This window comes from Oncorhynchus tshawytscha, linkage group LG16, assembly GCF_018296145.1.
Source record: "Oncorhynchus tshawytscha isolate Ot180627B linkage group LG16, Otsh_v2.0, whole genome shotgun sequence".
Classification (NCBI taxonomy): domain Eukaryota; kingdom Metazoa; phylum Chordata; class Actinopteri; order Salmoniformes; family Salmonidae; genus Oncorhynchus; species Oncorhynchus tshawytscha.
This window is the reverse complement of record NC_056444.1, coordinates 67,661,107-67,684,998: the sequence shown is the minus strand read 5'-3', so window position 1 is coordinate 67,684,998 and position 23,892 is coordinate 67,661,107. Positions and strand designations below refer to the sequence as shown.

The window sequence follows — 23,892 nt, the reverse complement described above, 5'->3', positions numbered from 1 at the left end:
ATAACCCTGAAGGAGCTGCAAAGCTCCACAGCGGAGATTGGACTATCTGTCCATAGGACCACTTTAAGCCATACACTCCACAGAGCTGGGCTTTATGGAAGAGTGGCCAGAAAAATGCCTTTGCGTAAAGAAAAAAATGTGCAAACATGTTTCGTGTTCACCAAAAAGGCATGTGGGAGACTCCCCAAACATATGGAAGGAGGTACTCTGGTCAGATGAGACTAAAATTGAGCTTTTTGGTCATCAAGGAAAATACTATGTCTGGCACAAACCCAGCCCCTCTCATCACCCCGAGAACATTATGTTTTTCCATCAGCTGGGACTGGGAAACTGGTCAGAATTGAAGGAATGATGGATGGCGCTAAATACAGGGAAATTCTTGAGGGAAACCTGTTTGTCTTTCAGAGATTTGAGCCTGGGACGGAGGTTCGCCTTCCAGCAGGACAATGACCCTAAGCATACTGCTAAAGCAACACTTGAGTGGTTTAAGGGGAAACATGTCTTGGAATGGCCTAGTCAAAGCCCAGACCTCAATCCAATTGAGAATCTGTGGTATGACTTAAAGACTGCTGTACATCAGCGGAACCCATCCAGCTTGAAAGAGCTGGAGCAGTTTTGTCTTGAAGAATGGGCAAAAATCCCAGTGGCTAGATGTGCCAAGCTTATAGAGACATACCAAGAGACTTGTAGCTGTAATTGCTGCAAAATGTGGCTCTACAAAGTATTGACTTTTAGGGAGTGAAAAGTTATGCACGCTCAAGTTCAGTTTAAAAAATAAAAAAAAATCTTATTTCTTGCTCATTTCACAAAAAATATTTTGCATCATCAAAGTGGTAGGCATGTTGTGTAAATCAAATTATAAAAATCAATTTTAATTCCAGGTGGTAAGGCAACAAAATAGGAAAAATGCCAAGGGGGTGGAATACTTTTGCATGCCACTGTAAATCTACGTCAAGCAGGGGTGACCCGTCATTCACCCACACACACACACACACACACACACACACACACACACACCATTTTGGGGAGCTTGCATGTTATTTTGGCATTAATACGAGTCAAATATCAGTTTGCAAACAATGTAATATACAGTTGAAGTCGAAAGTTTACATACACTTAGGTTGGAATCATTAAAACTCGTTTTTCAACCACTCCACAAATTTCTTGTGAACAAACTATAGTTTTGGCAAGTCAGGTTAGGACATCTACTGTGTGTTTGACAAGTAATTTTTCCAACAATTCTTTACAGACAGATTATTTCACTGTATCACAATTCTAGCAGGTCAGAAGTTTACATACACTAAGTTGACTGTGCCTTTAAACAGCTTGGAAAATTCCAGAAAATTATGTCATGGCTTTAGAAGCTTCTGATAGGCTAATTGACATCATTTGAGTCAATTGGAGGTGTACCTGTGAATGTATTTCAAGGCCTACCTTCAAACTCAGTGCCTCTTTGCTTGACATCTTGGGAAAATCAAAAGAAATCAGCCAAGACCTCAAGAAAAAAAAAAGTATAAACACCATGGGACCACACAGCCGTCACACCGCTCAGGAAGGAGACGTGTTCCGTCTCCTAGAGATGAACATACTTTGGTGGGAAAAGTGCAAATCAATCCCAGAACAGCATCAAAGGACCTTGTGAAGATGCTGGAGGAAACAGGTACAAAAGTATCTATATCCACAGTAAAACGAGTCCTATATCGACATAACCCGAAAGGTCGCTCAGCAAGGAAGAAGCCACTGCTCCAAAACAGCCATAAAAAAGCCAGACTACGGTTTGCAACTGCACATGGGGAAAGATCGTACTTTTTGGAGAAATGTCCTCTGGTCTGATGAAACAAAAATAGAACTGTTAGGCCATAATGACCATCATTACGTTTGGAGGAAAAATGGGACGCTTGCAAGCCGAAGAACACCATCCCAACCATGAAGCACGGGGGTGGCAGCATCATGCTGTGGGGGTGCTTTGCTGCAGGAGGGACTGGTGCACTTCACAAAATAGATGGCGTCATGAGGCAGGACAATTATGTGTAAAAATTTAAGCAACATCTCAAGACAGTCAGGAAGATAAAGCTTGGTCGCAAATAGGTCTTCCAAATGGACAATGACCACAAGCATACTTCCAAAGTTGTGGAAAAATGGCTAAAGGACAACAAAGTCAAGGTATTGGCCATCACAAAGCCCTGACCTCAACCCTATAGAAAATGTGTGGGCAGAACTGAAAAGGCGTGTGCGAGCAAGGAGGCCTAAAAACCTGACTCAGTTACACCAGCTCTGTCAGGAGTAATGGGCCAATATTCACCCAACTTATTGTGGGAAGCTTGTGAAAGGCTACCAGAAACCTTTGACCAAAGTTAAACAATTTAAAGCCAATGCTACCAAATACTAATTGAGTGTATGTAAACTTTTGACCCACTGGGAATGTGATGAAAGAAATAAAAGCTGAAATAACTAATTCTCTACTATTTTTCTGACATGTCACATTCTTAAAATAAAGAGGTGATCCTGACTGACCTAAGACAGGACATTCTTACTAGGATAAAATGTCAGGAATTGTGAAAAACTGAATTTAAATGTATTTGACTAAGGTGTATGTAAACATCCGACTTCAACTGCATGCATGCACTGCTCAAAAAAATAAAGGGAACACTAAAATTACACAACCTAGATCTGAATGAATCAAATATTCGTATTAAATTTGGGGCGGCAGGGTAGCCTAGTGGTTAGAGCGTTGGACTAGTAACCGGAAGGTTAGTTCAAACCCCCCCAGCTGACAAGGTACAAATCTGTCATTCTGCCCCTGAACAGGCAGGCAGTTAGCCCACTGTTCCTAGGCAATCATTGAAAACAAGAATTTGTTCTTAACTGACTTGCCTAGTTAAATAAAAGGTAAAAAAAATTAAAAATTAAAAAATAATTTCTTTACATAGTTGAATGTGCTGACAACAAAAATCACACAAAAATCAAATGTATCAACCCATGGAGGTCTGGATTTGGAGTCACACTCAAAATTAAAGTGGAAAACCACACTACAGGCTGATCCAACTTTGATGTAATGTCCTTAAAACAAGTCAAAATGAGGCTCAGTAGTGTGTGTGGCCTCCACGTGCCTGTATGACCTCCCTATAACGCCTGGGCATGCTCCTGATGAGGTGGCGAATGGTCTCCTGAGGGATCTCCTCCCAGACCTGGACTAAAGCATCCGGCAACTCCTGGATAGTCTGTGGTGCAACGTGGCGTTGGTGGATGGAGCGAGACATGATGTCCCAGATGTGCTCAATTGGATTCAGGTCTGGGGAACGGGCGGGCCAGTCCATAGCATCAATGCCTTCCTCTTGTAGGAACTGCTGACACACTCCAGCCACATGAGGTCTAGCATTGTCTTGCATTAGGAGGAACCCAGGGCCAACCGCACCAGCATATGGTCTCACAAGGGGTCTGAGGATCTCATCTCGGTACCTAATGGCAGTCAGGCTACCTCTGGCGAGCACATGGAGGGCTGTGCGGCCCCCAAAGAAATGCCACCCCACACCATGACTGACCCACCGCCAAACCGGTCATGCTGGAGGATGTTGCAGGCAGCAGAACGTTCTCCACGGCGTCTCCAGACTCGTCTGTCACATGTGCCCAGTGTGAACCTGCTTTCATCTGTGAAGAGCACAGGGCGCCAGTGGCGAATTTGCCAATCTTGGTGTTCTCTGGCAAATGCCAAACGTCCTGCACGGTGTTGGGCTGTAAGCACAACCCCCACCTGTGGACGTCGGGCCCTCATACCACCCTCATGGAGTCTGCTCAAACGGTCAGAAACAGACACATGCACATTTGTGGCCTGCTGGAGGTCATTTTGCAGGGCTCTGGCAGTGCTCCTCCTGCTCCTCCTTGCACAAAGGCAGAGGTGGCGGTCCTGCTGCTGGGTTGTTGCCCCCCTACGGCCTCCTCCACGTCTCCTGATGTACTGGCCTGTCTCCTGGTAGCGCCTCCTTGCTCTGGACACTACGCTGACAGACACAGCAAACCTTCTTGCCACAGCTCACATTGATGTGCCATCCTGGATGAGCTGCACTACCTGAGCCACTTGTGTGGGTTGTAGACTCCGTCTCATGCTACCACTAGAGTGAAAGCACCGCCAGCATTCAAAAGTGACCAAAACATCAGCCAGGAAGCATAGGAACTGAGAAGTGGTCTGTGGTCTTCACCTGCAGAACCACTCCTTTATTGGGGGTGTCTTGCTAATTGCCTATAATTTCCACCTGTTGTCTATTCCATTTGCACAACAGCATGTGACATGTATTGTCAATCAGTGTTGCTTCCTAAGTGGACAGTTTGATTTCACAGAAGTGTGATTGACTTGGAGTTACATTGTGTTGTTTAAGTGTTCCCTTTATTTTTTTGAGCAATATATATATATATATATATATATATATATATAAATAATTGAGTTAAAAAAGCCACATACAAACAAGGTCTCTTTTGTTTTCTTGAGTGAGGCAGCTCCAAAATGTGTTTCAGCCTAGCCCAGTGCTTTATGTGGTGGTGGGGCAAGCCAAAAGGCACCTAAAGACTCAGATCATGAGAAACAAGATTCTCAGTCTGATGAAACCAAGAATGAACTCTTTGGCCTGAATGCCAAGCATCACATCTAGAGGAAACCTGGCACCATCCCTATGGTGAAGCATGGTGGTGGCAGCATCATGCTATGGGGATGATTTTCAGCAGCAGGGACTGGGAGACTAGTCAGGATCAAGGGAAAGATGAACGGAGCAAAGTACAGAGAAATCCTTGATGAAAACCTGCTCCAGAGCTCTCTGGGCCTCAGACTGGGGCGAAAGTTCATCTTCCAACAAGACAACACAGGAGTGGCTTCGGGACAAGTATCAACGTCCTTGAATGGCCCAGTCAGAGCCCGGACTTGAACCCGATGGAACATCTCTGGAGACCTGAAAATAGCTGTGCAACCTGACAGAGCTTGAGGGGATCTGCAGAGAACAATGGGAGAAACTCCCTAAATACAAGGGTGCCCAGCTTGTCGTGTCATACCGAAGAAGACTCGAGGCTGTAATCACTACCAAAGGTGCTTCAACAAAGTACTGAGTAAAGAGTCTGAATATGCAAATGTGACATTTCCCTTGTTTGTTTTCTTAAATACATTTGCTAAAATTTCTAAGACCTGTTTTTGCTTTGTCATTATGGGTTATTGTTTGTAGATTGACGAGGGGAAAAAAACATTTGAATCCACTTTAGAATAAACAGTAAAGTAACAAAATGTGGAAAAAGATAATGGTCTGAAAACTTTCCAAATGCACTGGATATCTGAGGAAGGGTATACATCCATTTCTAGAGTGTTGAAAGTTTCCAAGAGCACAGTTGTCTACATTACCTAGAAATAGAAAAAAAAAAAAATGAAACTACCCAGACTCTGCACCAATCTGGGCTTTATGGGAGTGCGGCCAAACGGAAGTCACTCCTAAGAACAAGGCACATGACAGCATGCCTGCGGTTTGCAAAAAGGCACGTGAAAGACTCACATCGTTGGCCAAAAGATTCTGTGGTCTGATGAGACAAATTAAACTATTTGGCCTGAATGCAAAGTGCTATCTCTGGAGAAAACCAGGCACAGCTCATCACCGGTATAACACCATGTCTACCGTCAAGCATGATGGTGACAGCATCATGCTCTGAGGATGCTTTTCAGCGGCAGGGACTGAGAGACTGACTGGTCAGGATAAAGGGAACAATGAATTGAGCCAAATACAGGCAAATCCTTAATGAGAACCTGCTTCTGATGGCAAACAACCTTAGGCTGGGGGCAAAGATTTACATTCCAACAGGACAATGACCCCAAGCATACAGCCAAAGCAACGCTGGAATGGATCGAAACAAGAATGTGAAAGCCCTTGATGGCCCCGCCAAAGCCCAGACTTGAATCTCATTGAAAATCTTTGGAAAGACTTGGAAGATTGTTCAATTAGATGGGGAGAGGCGGTGAACAGCAGAGCTTGAGAAAATGTACAAGGAAGAAAAATCCCAAAACCAGATTTGCAAAGCTGATAGACATACCCCAGATGACTGAAAGCTATAGTCGTCGCCAAATGTGCTTCTACAAATTAATGACTCAGGGGCTTGAATACTTACATATGTAAATTAGGATTGGCGTATTTCATTTTTAATAAATTTGCAAACATTTCTTAAAACGTGTTTTCACTTTGTCATTATGGGGTATTGTATGTAGATCGGTGAGAAAAAAAACGATTTAACCCATTTTGAATTCAGGCTGTAACACCAACTTGTGGAATAAGTCAAATCCCCGAGCTGACAAGGTACAAATCTGTCGTTCTGCCCCTGAACTCGCAGTTAACCCACTGTTCCTAGGCCGTCATTGAAAATAAGAATTTGTTCTTAACTGACTTGCCTAGTTAAATAAAGGTTAAAAAAATTTTTTAAAGTAAAGGGGTATGACTACTTCTTGAAAGCACTGGATAAGTCCTATTCTTCAAGAATCAGGTATATATATATAATTAATTTAGAAGTCCAAATATTGATGTAGCAACTAAAGAGTCTAGCTTTAAACAGTCCTATACTGGCACACTGAATGTTTGCTAAAACATGCACAACTCCTTCTCTGTGTCTACTCCAGCTTGTGTATATTGTGAGGCCTGGCCTGGCTCCTGTGTGCATAGTAGGGACTGGTCTGGCCTTACTACTATGGCAGAAGCAGAGGTAATGGATGAGTGTTCTCCTTATGTCTGGGTCAGAGGTCAGTTTATCTACAACTTACTGGAAAGAAGCTACATCTATAAAAAGGAAGCTCCTTTTCATGAAACTCCCTGATCACTTTGTCAAATACCTCCTTTCTAACACAGTAGATTGAAAATTCCTGCTACTTTTCTACAGTTGACCAACTAGATGATACATGGAAGTGGAAACTTACATGCACTGATTTTAGACATGATATTATACAAAGTGGTAGAGATAAAGCCTCTGTTTCTCCTCACACTAACCTTCAGTGAGACAGAGCAGGAGGGATGGAGCATAACCTACAGTCAATTATCAGGGAAACTGCTTAACTTGTCATTCAGATTAATAATAGATCACAGGTTGTCTCTGGTGGCCTTTGAGCCTGCTCAGATTGATGTCTCCCAGTGTTGAGTAGATAAATCTGAGTGTGTAAACCCTGGCCCAGAGAGTGCAGCATTCAGCCCCACTGTGACCTCATTCAATACAGAGCCACATTATACTGTATTTTGAGCCATTTGGTCCCTAGGGAAACTCAAATGATGACATTCCATTATCTACAGAAAGCTAGTGGAAATCCACTTGAGTAGTGAGTACACTATCAGTATTGTAAAGAACCACTATGAACCTCAAGTTTCTCCTCAAATCAAATTAGAAGACATCTGCAGCTCACCTCATCCTCCTGCTCCCTCCTGTGAGCCTCATCAGCACATCTCTGGATCTCCTCCTGGATCATCCGGGCATACTTCGAATCCTGTTCCTCACTGGGTACACAGAAGGGACAGGGGAGAGGGGCATGGATTACTGTCAGAGACCAAACCACCCTGTGTATCATATACAGTAAGTACAATATTGCCAGGGGTCCACAAGTACACCCATTGTTTAGATTATGTAGGAATTGTTTATGGAGACAGTCTAGATTGTAAAAAAAACTTTGTGACAGAGTGTACAATAAAATAAACACACAGAGGGTACATGGAGAGTGAGGTGAAAAATGTGTGTGTGCCTACGTGCGAGCAAAGTGTTTATTTAAATGAACACAGTGCCCTTACAGTTGTCTAGACGCCTGGCTCAGGGCTCTGTGCTGAGCTATCTGTTCCTCCTCCTCATCCTGCAGCCTCTTGGCGATGCGGATGTCATTCTGCACCAGCTGGTTCTTCTGGATGTTGGTGGTGTAGTACTGCTCAACTGGGACAGGGGGGAACACAGGGTTACACAAACACAGCCATGGACCACCTACTACAGTAACTCTGACAGACTACTGTGAGGGGTGTGTGAGATGTTGGACTTACTTTCCTGTTCCTGTAGGTTTTGTGCCAATGCTCCATCCTCCAGGACAGCAAAAACATGGCACACTGAAGGAGAGGACATGACCGTTAGTCAAAAGGCAGTTTAGCAATCTATACTGAACAAAAATATAAAAAAACAACATGCAACAATTTCAAAGATTTTACTTAGTTACAGTTAATAAGGAAATCAGTCAATTGAAAATAACGAATTAGGCCCTAATCTATGGATTTCACATGACTGGGCAGGGGTGCAGCCATGGGTGGGCCTACTGGGGAGCCAGACCCAGCCAATCAGAACTAGTTTATTTAGTTATTGTTTTTTACAAAAAGGGCTTTATTATAGACATAAATGCACCTTAGCAACACATTTTAAACTCATATTTCAATGTCATAAAATGTGGCCATATCTTGGGAAAGAAATGACCGCTTGTCTTTTATGACAATCAATAGAGAGAGACACAATGTAGTGGGCAGTTGATGTTTTTGGCACAGCACTTGGTGCCCCTCGGAGCACAACAAAAGTTATCCATTGCATGATGTCCCAATCACACTAGGGGCCAATGGAAAGGTATACAGGTCATTAAATAGCCTACATCTAAACAGGCAGCTATTCACACAACACAAGCCATCTCTGCATGTTTGGGACAGGTAGATCTATTATTGTAGTGTGATGACCAAAGTGGCTGGAGCTGGAGGGCAAGCCCAGTGAGTCTCAGAGGAACACCCAGCCTGGAATTGTCATCAGCTGCAGTGTAACAGTGCACCAAACCAGACGTTGTTATTAACCGGGTGCTGGCCCAGGCCTGGGCCCCACCAAGGTCTTTCAGTGCCTCTACTGTCACTCCTCTCTACAGCCACAGACTATATTGCAACAGAGGCTGATGTGAGGAGCTATAGGACGGGCTCATTGTAAAAGACTGGAATGGAATTGATGGAACAGCATTAAAACACGTCAAACATATGGAAACCACATATGACTGTTCCATTCATTCCAATGAGCTCATCCTCCTATTGCTCTTCCCACCAGCCTCATATGCATTGCAACCTTTTTACACACTCTTACACAAACAGCAATACACAGGGGATAATTTAGTGTAGATTGAAATTCATTGAATTGACTGTAGTTTTTTTGTCACATGTTCTAATTAATAAAAAGTGTCATGTTTGAACTCCGTGGTATATTTGTCTTTATGTGGGAGAAGCATTAAAAAAAAGGTCTCTAAACAGATCGTCAGACCCTTTCCTGCAGGGGACAGAGCAGTTGGTGCAGAAAATATCTTTAGTACCTACTCCCTTGCCCTGCAGGTGCCGACAGGGGCCCCAAGACATTCCACAGCAGCATTTAAAGACTCCTGACCTCTGACCCCCAAATGAAATCACCCTGCTGCATTATGGTCTGACTATGTTACACAGCCACAGTGACCGAGATATCACAGGCCTGGCCAACTGCCGAACATGGTGATACCGCAGATCAGTTTACTACACCATTAACTAGGGACGCACGATATATATTGGTGAACATATCGGAATATCGATGTTGAATTTAACGCCCGATGTGCAAAACCAATGTCCAAGCTGACGTGCATACCTATATAATGAAGGTGCATGACGTAATGAAGCCATGTAAAATGTTACGCAGCATTCCTAAACTAGCCCACAATGTCTGCTGTGTGGATCGAGCAGTCAAGTCGAGCAATCATTTGAAAGAGTAAGGAAATTTCAGAGAGAGAACTCAAATGTGAAATCCATTAAAGCCAAGATATTAGAAGTCATTGCCCTTGACAATCAACCGTTCTCTGTCGTGGGTGATGTTGGCTTTCGCCGACTGGTCGAGCACCGGTTAACACAACCAAGTGCATAATTTTTCTGACGTTGCCCTACCGGATTTACACAGTAACAGCATCCCTGCTATTAGCTTCACGACATACGGTCATATTATGGAACGCCGTTTGTGTCTTTTGAGTGTCAAAAAAGATACAGTAGCACTGTCAAAGCTGTACAAAAAAAGTCTGCAAACAAGCAAACACCGGCCATGAACGATGTGTTTTAATACCGCGTTGGTAATAAAGCATCATTTGTTCGACCGTATCTTCTGGTGTAGCTAGCTTTAGCTTGGTACCTAGCTAGCACCAATACAACAAGCCTGAAAAAAATGACCAGTAGAAACTGCAGTCATTTTCATTATTCTTAGCAATGATTTAGGAATCCTTGTGAGTAAGTATAATCTAGGTTGCCACTTGTTCACCTATTGAAATTGAACTTCAGTTCATGAAAATAAATAGCTACCCAGCTACTTAACCCTGTTGCCCAAAGCTAACGTTATAAGCAGCCATCTAGCTTCATCTGGCTAGTGACGCTCGACCTGACCGGGTTGCATTGTGACGCTAGCCACAATAAGGATTAGGCACAAGTGGAATTTGCGGTCTGCCCTCAACATAAAAGTATGTCATTGGCAGTGATGCAAACGAATACAAATAGAATTATGCCATACTTTTATTTTGAAGGCTAACCGCAAAGTCCTCTATTGTGGCTAGCTTCACATAGATGAACCGTGGGACTCCCAATCACAGGTAGCAAGCTAACTATATAGCTACTGAAACAGATGTCGTTTTGCTATGTTTTTAGGGAAGAACATTGTTTGCATCCATGAGCTAGCGTTTTTTTTAATGACCAGCACAGCAGCTGCGCGAGACCACTTTCCCAGCATCATAGCATAGGTATTGATGAATCGTTGTGACATATGAAATACGAGTGAAAGTTATTACACATTGATTACACTATGTAAAAAAATGTATGAACGCGTTAAATTGTGTGACGTGCAGTCATTTTCAGGTCCTGATTGGTCAACAAGTGTTATTTGACATGCAAAGACCCAAACGGCGTTCCATAGAAATTCTGGTTGAGACTGAAACAACTGAACGAATTAACAATGAAACAGCACAGCAAGTAAGTGAAAGAAATAGGTTTTGATTATGTTTTACTGGTAATGGGGACATGTGTAAATACCAAACAAAATAACTTTTTGGTCAGTGTGGTGTGTGTAACCTTTTACTTAACAAGGAAAGTCAGTTAAGAACAAATTCTTATTTACAATGATGGCCTACCCCGGCAAAAACCCGGACGACGCTGGGCCAATTGTGCGCCGTCCTATGGGACTCCCAATCATGGTCGGATGTGATACAGCCTGGATTCGAACCAGGGACTGTTCTTGCACTGAAATGCAGTGCCTTAGACCACTGTGTGTGTTAACTATTTAACTGTACTAGAATGCTTAAAAGGCTGCAAAAAAATGTTAAATATCTGTAATCGGTATCGGCCAAAAATGTAATATCGGTGCATCACTACCATTAACCACTCCCCCCGTTCTTAAGCCACCAGAAAGTCCAATAGAGGGACAGAGAGAGATATTACGAGAGTAGGTCACAGAGAGAAAGTGATGCCTGATGTGTAGAGAGGCGCACTTCATGGTTAGTAACAGGATATTAACTGGCCAATGAGGAGGCTGGTTGTTAAAGGTTTAAGTGGAGCAAAACACTTGAAACTTCAGGTAGAAAAATGACCACTGTATTGCTCCCATCCTCTGAACTTGTTTTAATAGCTAGTTAAGAGACCAGTGGGTGGGTTGTTTCATCTAAGTGGTTTACAGCAGGCTGAGAGGGTCTAAACTTCTCTGCCTGCAGTGTGGATTTAAAAAAATAAAAAATAATAAACATTTTCATTTTTTTTTAAAATCACTCAGGGGCTGACATGGTGAATAAAACTAAATATACACCACATGCTTGATAAACAAAAGGCTCCACCCAGTCAAAATCTCCTATTCCTCAGTTCAACTCAGACTCTCACGATACATGGCCCCATTCATTATTTCCTTTACACGGATCAGTCGCCCTGGTCCCTTTGCAGAAAAACAGCCCCAAAGCATGATGTTTCCACCCCCATGCTTTACAGTAGGTATGGTGTTCTTTTGATGAAACTCAGCATTCTTTGTCCTCCAAACACGACGAGTTGAGTTACCAAAAAGTTATATTTTGGTTTCATCTGACCATATGACATTCTCCCAATCTTCTTCTGGATCATCCAAATGCTCTCTAGCAAACTTCAGACGGGCCTGGACATGTGTCCTCCTGCTTAAGCCAGTACGTCTGGCACTGCAGGATTAGATTCCCTGGCGGCGTAGTGTGTTACTGATGGTAGGCTTTGTTACTTTGGTCCCAGCTCTCTGCAGGCCATTCACTAGGTCCCCCTGTGTGGTTCTGGGATTTTTGCTCACCGTTCTTGTGATCATTTTGACCCCACGGGGTGAGATCTTGCATGGAGCCCCAGATCGAGGAAGATTATCAGTGGTCTTGTATGTCTTCCATTTCCTAATAATTGCTCCCACAGTTGATTTCTTCAAACCAAGCTGCTTACCTATTGAAGATTCAGTCTTCCCAGCCTGGTGCAGGTCTACAATTTTGTTTCTGGTGTCCTTTGACAACTCTTGGTCTTGGCCATAGTAGAGTTTGGAGTGTGACTGTTTGAGGTTGTGGACAGGTGTCTTTTATACTGATAACAAGTTCAAACAGGTGCCATTAATACAGGTAACGTGTGGAGGGCAGATGAGCCTTTTAAAGAAGAAGTTACAGATCTGTGAGAGCCAGAAATCTTGCTTGTTTGTAGGTGACCAAATACAAATTTTCCATCATAATTTGCAAATAAATTCATTAAAAATCCTACAATGTGATTTTCTGTCATAGTTGAAGTGTACCTATGATGAAAATTACAGGCCTCGTCTTTTTAAGTGGGAGAACAATTGGTGGCTGACTAAATACTTTTTTTGCCCCACTGTGTGTGTGTGTGTGTGTGTGTGTGTGTGTGTGTGTGTGTGTGTGTGTGTGTATATATATATACACACACACACACACACACACACACACACACACACACACACACACACACACACACACACACACACACACACCAAGCCATGAGGTCAAAGGAATTGTCTGTAGAGCTCCGAGACAGGATTGTGTCAAGGCGCAGATATGGGTAAGAGTACCAAAAAATGTCAGCAGCATTGAAGATCCCCAAGAACACAGTAGCATCATTCTTAAATGGAAGAAGTTTGGAACCACCGAGACTCTTCCTAGAGCTGGCCGCCCCGGACAAACTGAGCAATCGGGGCAGAAGGGCCTTGGTCAGGGAGGTGACCAAGAACCTGATAGTCATTCCGACAGAGCTCCAGAGTTCCTCTGAGGAGATGGGAGAACCTTCCAGAAGGACAACCAGCTCTGCAGCACTCCACCAATCAGGCCTTTACGGTAGAGTGGCCAGACGGAAGCCACTCCTCAGTCGAAGACCTACCCTGCCTTTCTAAGGCCTTCTCCGCTATGCAATCTGGTTTCCGAGCTGGTCAAGGGTCCTAAACGATATCATAACCGCCATCGATAAGACAATACTGTGCAGCTGTAGTCATAGACCTGGCCAAGGTTTTCGACTCTGTCAATCACCGTATTCTTATTGGCAGACCCAACAGCCTTGGTTGCGTGTCAAATCAGAGGGCCTGTTGTTCGGTCCTCTGGCAGTCTATGGGGGTGCCACAGGGTTCAATTCTCAGGCTGACTCTTCTCTGTATACATCAATTATGTCGCTCTTGCTGCTGGTGATTCTCTGATCCACCTCTACGCAGACGACACCATTCTGTATACTTCTGGCCCTTCTTTGGACACTTAACTAACCTCCAGACGAGCTTCAATGCCATACAACTCTCATTCCGTGGCCTCCAACTGCTATTAAATGCAAGTAAAACTAAATGCATGCTCTTCAACCGATCGCTGCCCACAGTCCAGCATCACTACTCTGGACGGTTCAGATATCGAATGTGTGGACAACTACAAATACCTAGATGTCTAGCTAGACTGTAAACTCTCCTTCCAGACTCACATTAAGCATGTCCAATCCAAAATAAAATCTAGAAATCGGCTTCCTATTTCGCAACAAAGCATCCTTCACTCATGCTGCCAAACATACCCTTGTAAAACTGACTATCCTGGCGATCATTGACTTTGGCAATGTCAATTACAAAATAGCCTCCAACACTCTACTCAGCAAATTGGATGCAGTCTATCACAGTGCCATCCGTTTTGCCACCAAAGCCCCATATACTATCCACCACCGCAACCTGTATGCTCCAGGTGATCTATAAGTCTTTGCTAGGTAAAGCCCCACCTTACCTCAGCTCACTGGTCACCATAGCAGCATCCACCTGTAGCACGCGCTCCAGCCGGTATATTTCACTGGTCACCCCCAAAGTCAATCCCTCCTTTGACCACCTTTCCTTCCAGTTCTCTGCTGCCAATGACTGGAACAAATTGCAAAAATTAGCTGGAGACTCATATCTCCCTCACTGACTTTAAGCACCAGCTGTCAGAGCAGCTCACAGATCACTGCACATAGCCCATCTGTAAAAAGCCCATCCAACTTTATTTTTTGTCTTTGCTCCTTCGCACCCCAGTATCTCTACTTACTTCTTCTGCACATCTATCATTCCTATGTTTAATTGCTAAATTGTCATTATTTTGCCACTATGGCCTATTTATTGCCCTTATCTTACCTCATTTGCACACACTGTACATATACTTTTTCTATTGTGTTATTGATTGTGTTTGTTTATTCCATGTGTAACTGTGTGGTTTGTGTTGCACTGCTTTGGTTTATCTTGGCCAGATCACAGATGTAAATGGGAACTTGTTCTCAACTAGCCTACCTGGTTAAATAAAAATGAATAAAAAAATAAAACATACACCTCAGGCAAACACAGTTAAACTCAGGTTTCACAATTACTGACATTTAATCCAAGTAAAAATTCCCTGTTTTAGGTCAGTTAGGTCAGTCACCACTTTATTGTAAGAATGTGAAATGTCAGAATAATAGTAGAATGATTTATTTCAGCTTTATTTCCTTCATCACATTCCCAGTGGGTCAGAAGTTTACATACACTCAATTAGTATTTGGTAGCATTGGCTTTAAATAGTTTAGCTTCCCACAATAAGTTGGGTGAATTTTGGCCCATTCCTCCTGACAGAGCTGGTGTAACCGAGTCAGGTTTGTAGGCCTCCTTGCTCGCACATGCTTTTTCAGTTCTGCCCACAAATGTTCTACTGGATTGAGGTCAGGGTTTCTGATGGTCACTCCAATACCTTGACTTTGTTGTCCTTAAACCATTTTGCTACAACTTTGTCTTGAGATGTTGCTTCAATATATCCACATAATTTTCCGACATCATGATGCCATCTATTTTGTGAAGTGCACCAGTCCCTTCTGCCGCAAAGCACCCCCACAACATGATGCTTCCACTGCCGTACTTCAGGGTTGGGATGGTGTTCTTTGGTTTGCAAGCTTCCCCCTTTTTCCTCCAAACATAACGATGGTCATTATGGCCAAACAGTTATATTTGTTTCATCAGACCAGAGGACATTTCTTCAAAAAGTATGATCTTTGTCCCAATGTGCAGTTGCAAACCAGTGTGGCTTTTTAATGGCGGTTTTGGAGCAGTGGCTTCTTCCTTGCTGAGCGGCCGATTCAGGTAATGTCGATATAGGACTCGTTTTACTGTGGATATACTTTTGTACCAGTATCCTCCAGCATCTTCACAAGGTCCTTTGCTGTTGTTCTGGAATTGATTTGCACTTTTCGAACCAAAGTACATTCATCTCTAGGAGACAGAATGAGTCTCCTTCCTGAGTGGTATGATGGCTGCATAGTCCCATGGTGTTTATACTTGCATACTATTGTTTGTACAGATGAGCGTGGTACCTTATTAAGGCGTTTGGAAATTGCTTCCAAGGATGAGCCAGACTTGTGGAGGTCTACAATGTTTTTTCCGAGGTCTTGACTGATTTCTTTTGATTTTCCCATGATGTCAAGCAAAGAGGCACTGAGTTTGAAGGTAGGCCTTGAAATACATTCACAGGTACATTACAATTGACTCAAATTATGTCAATTAGCCTATCAGAAGCTTCTAAAGCCTTGACATCATTTACTGTAATTTTCCAAGTTGTTTAAAGGCACAGTCAACTTAATGTAAACTTGTAAACAGTGAATAAGTGAAATAATCTGTCTGTAAAGGATTGTTGGAAAAATTACTTGTGTAATTTCCTTACTTGTGTCATGTTAGATGTCTTAACCGACTTGCCAAAACTATAGTTAGTTAACAAGAAATTTGTGGAGTGTTTGAAAAACAAGTTTTAATAACGCCAACCTAAGTGTATGTAAACTTCCGACTTCAACTGTATGTATGCATGTATGTATGTTCTGAGCAGATTTGCTTGAGATTTAGTGAAACTCCCATGTAAACAAGAAGTGATATCACTAGGAGGATGGTTTGTGCAGCAGTCTTCTCTTGCAGGGAAAGCCACTAAGCCAGTAGATGTCAATTACAATTAAAACACACATAATTCCACTGCTTAACCTATAAATAAGACTGGACCATGTCTGTGTAAACAAGATTCTCAGCATGGACTGGCAGAGCAGAGCCTATGTTAACAGTGAATGACCACTCTGTCGCTCTCCCTCTCACTGTCCGTCTCTATCCTCCTCTTCCTTTCCACTCCATCTCGCTGTTCTAAATTGTTCCAGTAGACTTAAGCCTCCGTAGCTACACTACACCCTGCTCTAACAATGCCATGTTCCATCTAGGGTTCACACAAGCAACCGGAGTTCACAGAGCCAGTGAAATTGAGGATGTCTCCCCTTTGTCTTGTTCTGTAAAACAGGGAAGGAAGGGTGTTTCTTTTTGGTCAATTTGGTCATTTAGAGGTCAACAACATGCAAACGTGTTCAACAATACCGCAAGTCAAAAGGTAACCACACTTCCTGACCACTAAACCCAGATACATTTAATTCCACTATCACTGTGGATGAATGTCAGTCTGAGACTAACCAGCATTCACGGTTTAACCCCAGCATTAACCCTCATCCAGACACGCCATTCAATCACAGTTACCTGCCGTGTGGCTAAAGAGATTATGCAACAAAATGGATCAGCCAGCTGCCCTTATGTGTCCAGTCTTCACAGAATGCACAGATTATGTGACTATAGGGCTTTGAACCAGAACAGCTTAAGAGTTTAAGTCTTTCTCCATGCCTCAACATACTCAAGAGAAACTAAATGGATGGGACAAACTCCAGGAAGAAGAAAAAAAATCAAGTAGGGCCATAAACGTCTTGAAAAAAAAAACATCATGTTAAACAAAGACTGCTCAACTCACTCAGGCCCTAGAGCAGTGGAAGTGACTGACAGGCTGTGTAGGTGTGTCCACCATGTGGGTTAACTCGTTTTCTGGAACTCAGTCAGCCCTTTAAAAACTAAGCTCAAGTTACACATCCAAGGGTGTGGATGGGAAGAATGGAGAGACAGGTATTACATGACAGGGCTGGGAGGAAGTACTCAGTGGCCACAACAAAAATAAAACATTTTCAGGGTGGGGAGGATAGAGTCAGAACAATTATGTGGCCACCTCAAAAAGCACAAGAAAGAGGATTGACACCCACCACCTCAAGATTGTTCTGAATTGTTTGTTAGAAATATTAGCATTCCCCCAACATTATTTTGTTGAAATATAATTTGGACTGAGTAATTATGATAATTAATTGCACCCAAATTGGCCATTTCAATTTATAGGATTCATATAAATATAGTACCTAACATCCGATTTGGACCCGCCACATCTCAACAATGAGTATATAGTATCAGTTCTCTATGTCTGACAAGCAGTATGGATCTGCGGCTCGGAGTATTGTTTCTTCCTCCTATATAACGTATTCTTAGTGAACTTGGTCTCTTTTTCTGTTTTTACGTGGTAGGGTCTCGATTTTTATTATATAAACATGGGGTCAAGGGACAAAATTTTTGGGGGGGGAACACCTGGCTTACAGGGTAAGGAAACCAATATGTCATTTTGTAATTTGGTTGAACTATCCCCATGTGATTTTTTTTCTTTTATGACCAGGTTCTAGTGGTCAGAAACAGGTAATATCAGGATGTAGGATGAGACATAAACCTAACAACTTCAATTACTAAAAAAAATTCTGTACAGATGAATTTGGTGAAAAATTTACTGTGAATACATTGCGTAAGATGAAGAAACAATAATCCAAGCCGCAGCCCCATACAACTCGCCAGACAGAGAATTGATACTATATACTAGTTGTTAGGGTGGGATTGGCGTGGGGTGTAGGGGATCCGTGGGTGGCGTTTGACAATTTCTTTGGATTGAATCCTATAAAACTAAAATGGTCAATTTGGGTGCAAATCAACTAGCTTAATTTCAAGGTTCAAATAGTCTTTCAACCAAATAAATGTTGCAGGAATGCTTATCTTATCTGGGCCTAACTAAAGAAATTATTTCAGAACGATCTCAGATGATAGGGGTCATGGCTTGCTGAAATGACATGGAACGACCCAGGAGATCTTTACGTGAGTTTAGAGGGGAGGGGACTTTAAGCTTCTTTACAAAAGGCACCAACTTGTTTCGTAAGAGGATAGGGAGTAAAATATCAAGTGGAATTGGTAGTGGCGAATGAAGGAAGGACGAATTGGTGGGTAGGGGTTAGAAGGGTATCAGATTGTCATGGTGAGGGAGTCAGGGGGAGGACAGCCAGGGTTTCTGATAGACCAAAAGGTTGAAAGCGATACAGAAAGAGGTTAATGAGGGTTCCAGACAGTCGCCTCTCCAGGGAAAGGGACTGTAAAATGTTAAAGTTAAAGTGCAGAGCCAGAAGCAGGCAGCAATGAACTTTGCGACCTGTGGGTAAAAACACCTTCCCCTATCATTAATCTTCCCCCACTGAGGATGTCAATCATGCATTAGGAAAATGACTGGTACTTATTAAACAATGTGAGTAGAATGCAAATCTATCCAACCAACCTCCAGTGAGACGAAGCGACTGGTTTTACAAAAGGAACACAGCCATTTTGCTTTTATCTACCCAGCCACTTGGCCAGTGGATGATGTAAAGTGGTTGGCAGACAAAAGAAGTGGAGGAGGGAGAGTGGGAGAAAGTGACGAGGGGTTCTATTTTAAGCCAAATCCCCATCACCCACGCACCCCCTCACTGCTTCCTTTCCCTCCTTCCCACTAGTCTGTTTTTACTGCTATACCCTGTTCTGTAAACCTTAAAATCGCACTCCGCTCAATCCCTCTCTTTCTGTGTTGGACTGTTTTAACAAGAGTTGGGACCATCAGCTCCTGTGTGCTCAGACACTGATAGAGCAGTCACAGAGAGGGGTGGGCTGTGTGGACTGGGAGAGAGTCACTGGGAGAAAGAGTAACTGGGATGGGGATTGGGCATTCCTTAGAGAGCTACATTCCCCCTGTGAGGCAGGATATGTCAGGAACCCAGCCAGAGGAATAGAAAAAAAATTAACAGGAACAGATAAGAGGGGAGTGAAAACAAAGCAAGTTGACTTGGCTGAGATTCTAGGATGAGGAAGGAGAAGTGGGACACTGAGAACACCACACTTCAGGAAACTGATGCATAAATACAACCCACAGGATGTTAACTTAACTCTTTTGAGTAAACCTAACTACATTGAAGAAACATTTAAAAACAGAACATGCAATTTCAAAGATTTTACTGAGTTACAGTTCATATAACATGCTGACCACACCGCTCGCATTACGTGCACTGCAAAATAAATGTGCACATACAATCCTTTCATCCAAACTGCTCACATGCGTATGCATAGCCAGGCGCTAAAATACACCTTGTGTGTATATATATAATTATTATTTTTACACTTGACGCATGTCCCTTCTTCCCCCCATTGTTTTATTTAGGAGCATATACCCATGTGGGTGATTGAAAGATGAACTGAGGTCCACACTCCAGTCCAATAGGTGGTGGTAATGCACCTTAAAGTTGGTTGCCAACTGCCATATAAAGCCCACATAAGAAGACTGAAGGAGAGTTTACTAGAAACTGTTTCCCCTTTTATCTGTGCATTAATTGTCATAGAGAACACACGATTTTGTGTGACTCAAAATTCTACAAAGAGCCAGAAAAAAAGGACCTTGTGCATTTCAAGTAAAACAACAACCCAATGTTTATATCCCAGGACAAATGAGCTAGCAACAGAAAGCTAGCTAGCTAAATGGCCATGAATGTTTAATGTGATTTGACCTATTCCTAAACTAATATAATTGGTTCAGAGTTCATTTTGATATTTCAACCTGCGTGTCCTGATCGCGTCTGGTGTGGATGGACAAAATCAACATGAGCACATGGACGAACGCGCATGCCTTCATTAGGATATGGATTTCACATGACTAGGAATACAGACATGCATCTGTTTGTCACAGATACCTTAGGGGCGTGGATCAGAAAACCAGTCAGTATCTGGCGTGATCACCATTTGCCTCACAAAGTGCGACATCTCCTTCACATAGAGTTGATCAGGCTCTTGATCGGGAAGAGCACACTTCTGCAGGGTGCCAGTGGCCATCGAAGGTGAGCATTTGCCCACTGAAGTTGGTTATGACGCTGAACTGCAGTCAGGTCAAGACCCTGGTGAGGATGACAAGCACACAGATGTGCTTCCCTGAGACGGTTTCAAATAGTTTGTGAAGAAAATCTTTGGTTGTGCAAACCCAGTTTCATTAACTGTTCGGGTGGCTGGTTTAGACAATCCCGTTGGTGAAGAAGCCAGATGTGGAGGTCCTGGGCTGGCTTGGTTACACATGGTACTGCCAAATTCTCTAAATCGATGTTGGTGGCAGCTTGTGGTAAGAAATTAACATTAAAATTATCTGGCAACAGCTCTGGTGGACATTCCTGCAGTCAGCATGCCCATTGCACGCTGCCTCAACTTGAGACATCTGTGGCATTGTGTTGTGTGACAAAACTGCACATTTTAGAGTGGCCTTTTATTGTCCCCAGCACAAGGTGTATTGATTATGCAGTTTAAATCAGCTTCTTGACATTCCACACCAGTCAAGTGGATGGATTATCTTGGCAAAGGAGAAAGGCTCACTAACAGGGATGATAACAAATTTGTGCACAAACTGAGAGAAACAAGCTTTTTGTGAGTATGTAAAATTTGTGGGATTATTTATTTCAGCTCATGAAAAATGGGATCAACAGTTAACATGTTGCATTTATTTTTGTTCAGTGTAAAACAATGAGAACACTGACAAAACATTTCAGTAAAAATACATTTCTAAGGGAAAGTTTAGCATGATCAGACATCTTTGAATGCTGCTATTGTTTTAGTGAATAGTATAGGGGTCCAACATAGTCTACAGCTGGCTTTGTTAGTCCACTGCTGGCTGCTTAATGAAGCATGAAAATGCTCTTACACACTGCTCATTGTCTATGGAAACAAGAGCAGAAAGGGAAATTATCTGGAAATCTATTGCTGTCCTGCTCATGAGTTAGCATGTATGCAGAAATACCAAAGAAAGCTAATCCACCCAAGCCACAACCTACTAATTTCATAATGTAAGAAAATTAGAACCCATGGGTAGAAATCAGTAACTTTGTGTCAAAGTACTGCAACAAGTGGCAACAAAAAAGTAAAGTTAAAGAGGCCAAGTTTCCTTAACACACACACACACACACACAGTACCTTTCCAGTGGGACCAATGTCTACCCTCAGCTGCAATCAGAGAGGGAGTGTATCTGGAATGGCCATCACACTACAGGCTCTTATCTGCTGCCACATGCTACAGACCAGTCTGGGCTTTGACAGTGTACAGTCCTGCCTGCCATGCTAGGACATTGCATGAGCACCTCTTATCCCAGATGAAAACAAAGCAACGTGCTGGTGGAAAGGGACATGGCAACAACACGTAACCCTCTGCTGAAACACATAACAAGGATGCTGGGTAGCTAACTAATGCCAGCCTTCCTTCCTTCCTTAACCAAATCCCTTAAGGGTCTAAGTAATGAGGGTCTGGCTTTTTTTATTTTCACAGCAATTTGAAGTCGCACATTCTTTTAAGTCTTAGTGAGGGTGGCGGACTGTCAGGGCATCTGTGGCCTGGCCTTTCAAATCAAATGATGTGTTACACCTATGTTTCCAAACACACATGACGGTCTGGCCAGTGAGTCTGGTCCTCTACATACCTTCCTGGACCCGTGGCAGGTGGGACTGATCAATCTCCAGCTCTGTCATGGCTGCTAGAGAAGGGCAGTCACAGCCTCATTGCCCTCAGGGCGGATCAGAGTACAGACAGACCCTGGGGAATGAAGGGTACATAAAGACAAATGAGTCCAGTAGCATAGAACAGTCATGTTCAACATTGAATTGCAGTAGTTACTCTTTGTTATTGCAAGGAGGGCACATTCAGCATTTTACTTTCTTAATCCTTCGTCCAAATGTCTCTATGTATGCACAGAAGTCTACTGCAGGCAAACCGTTGAAGCACACACTAATGACAAATTTAGTAGCGTTCATAGGAATTATGTTAAACATTCTAAAACTATTATGACAATAGCTACAAATGTAACCCCCATGTAACACTTGCATGGCGGTTACATACAGTTGAGAAACTCGGAACGAATTTCCACAGCAGTATGCTACAACACGTACAGAATCCCATTACAAAGGCAATGCACAACATTGCAATTACGTATTTGTTTTGTATGATAATGGCAATACAGACAACGTGCTCTTTGTCAAGTTAATATAAAGATCAACAATGGTTTAATGCGTGTCTGTCAAGCTCAATCAATCGCTAAAAACATGCCCAAACAAAAACAAAACCTACAGCTGTTACCCACCTGTATCCGCAGCACTACCCTGAATATAGTTTGTAGCCTTCGTGCACACAAAATAACATTCAACAAGTAAACATGGTAGTTGAGAGAACTTTTGATTATTTTGTTGCGGTTGTCTATTTTCCAGACACTTTATCCGCAGTTATCGTTTCACGTTCGCCATAGTCTCGGATACACTCGATACACCTATTCCAGGCGTCTATTTAGATCTGACACAACTATGTTTTTAGTTTATCAATGAAACAAAGCTGATAGTTTGATGGCACGCCATCAAGGACAAATAATGGACTAAATGAGCCTCCTTTATAGTCCAAGGACCTTACATATTCTGTAAACCAAAACAGTACAATACGCCATCTAAACGATAATTCGATTGATTCTTATTTGCGGTACAGTTCTAGAAACAAATCCCTCTACTCTCATATCACATCAACAACTATTTCACGAATTCAAAATACATACTTACTGTACACTGTTTTAACCGTATTTTTTAAACACAGTTGCAGCTGATAGTATTTTTCAGTGACACACGTTTGTGACGTCCATCTTCTATTTACACACAGGTGAGATTCAGATAGCTAATTAGCGCAGGTAGTCGACTGTTTTTCGTAAACACGAGCTGTAACATGGTTAAATGGCCGTGTGGGAGCACTAACCCCGCAAAGGTGTGCTAAAAAAATATGTAAATCGCCGAGATCATTATGCTTCCAAAACCATACCGCAAGTGACGCGTTTTAATGTTCAGACCAAGCGCAAGCTAGGGCTATTTGCAAAACTACTCTATACAGAGAAGACGCCTTCGTCCAATGTGCAATGGAACTGAGAGTCATTATCAAGGCCCAGGAAAAGCTTAGCTCACTCACTGAGAAGTTGTCTGGCTGGAGATACTGAACACTGGCAGTTATGGGGGGTGATAAGGGACATATATAAGCCTAGGCAACCGTTCCACCTGACATGACATGATACCAAAGCCTTACTAAGTCTGCGTTTCGTTTTCTGATTTACATGACACCAACGCCTTACTAAGGTCTGTGTGATGCCTGCATCGCGTTTAATGAAAGTGATAATGTGCATAGTTTATATTTATATTAATTAAATCTCAACCATAAAT

General features: G+C 42.7%; 1 protein-coding gene across 5 annotated transcripts in view; it reads right to left on the bottom strand.

The window, feature by feature from the left end:
- LOC112216165 (coiled-coil domain-containing protein 50) overlaps positions 1–23,687 on the bottom strand; it is a 41,788-nt gene extending 18,101 nt beyond the window's left edge. The window contains exons 1-5 of one of the 5 annotated variants that reach the window (XM_042299517.1): positions 23,645–23,687; positions 22,128–22,240; positions 8,025–8,087; positions 7,785–7,920; positions 7,406–7,496 (exon numbers count right to left, since the gene is read on the bottom strand). In XM_042299517.1, coding sequence (XP_042155451.1) covers positions 7,406–7,496; positions 7,785–7,920; positions 8,025–8,087; positions 22,128–22,176 — 339 coding nt within the window. In that variant the 5' untranslated portion in view covers positions 22,177–22,240; positions 23,645–23,687. The other 4 variants (XM_024375948.2, XM_024375950.2, XM_024375949.2 and 1 more) reach the window with 4 other exon arrangements.
- Between the last annotated feature and the right edge of the window lie 205 nt (positions 23,688–23,892).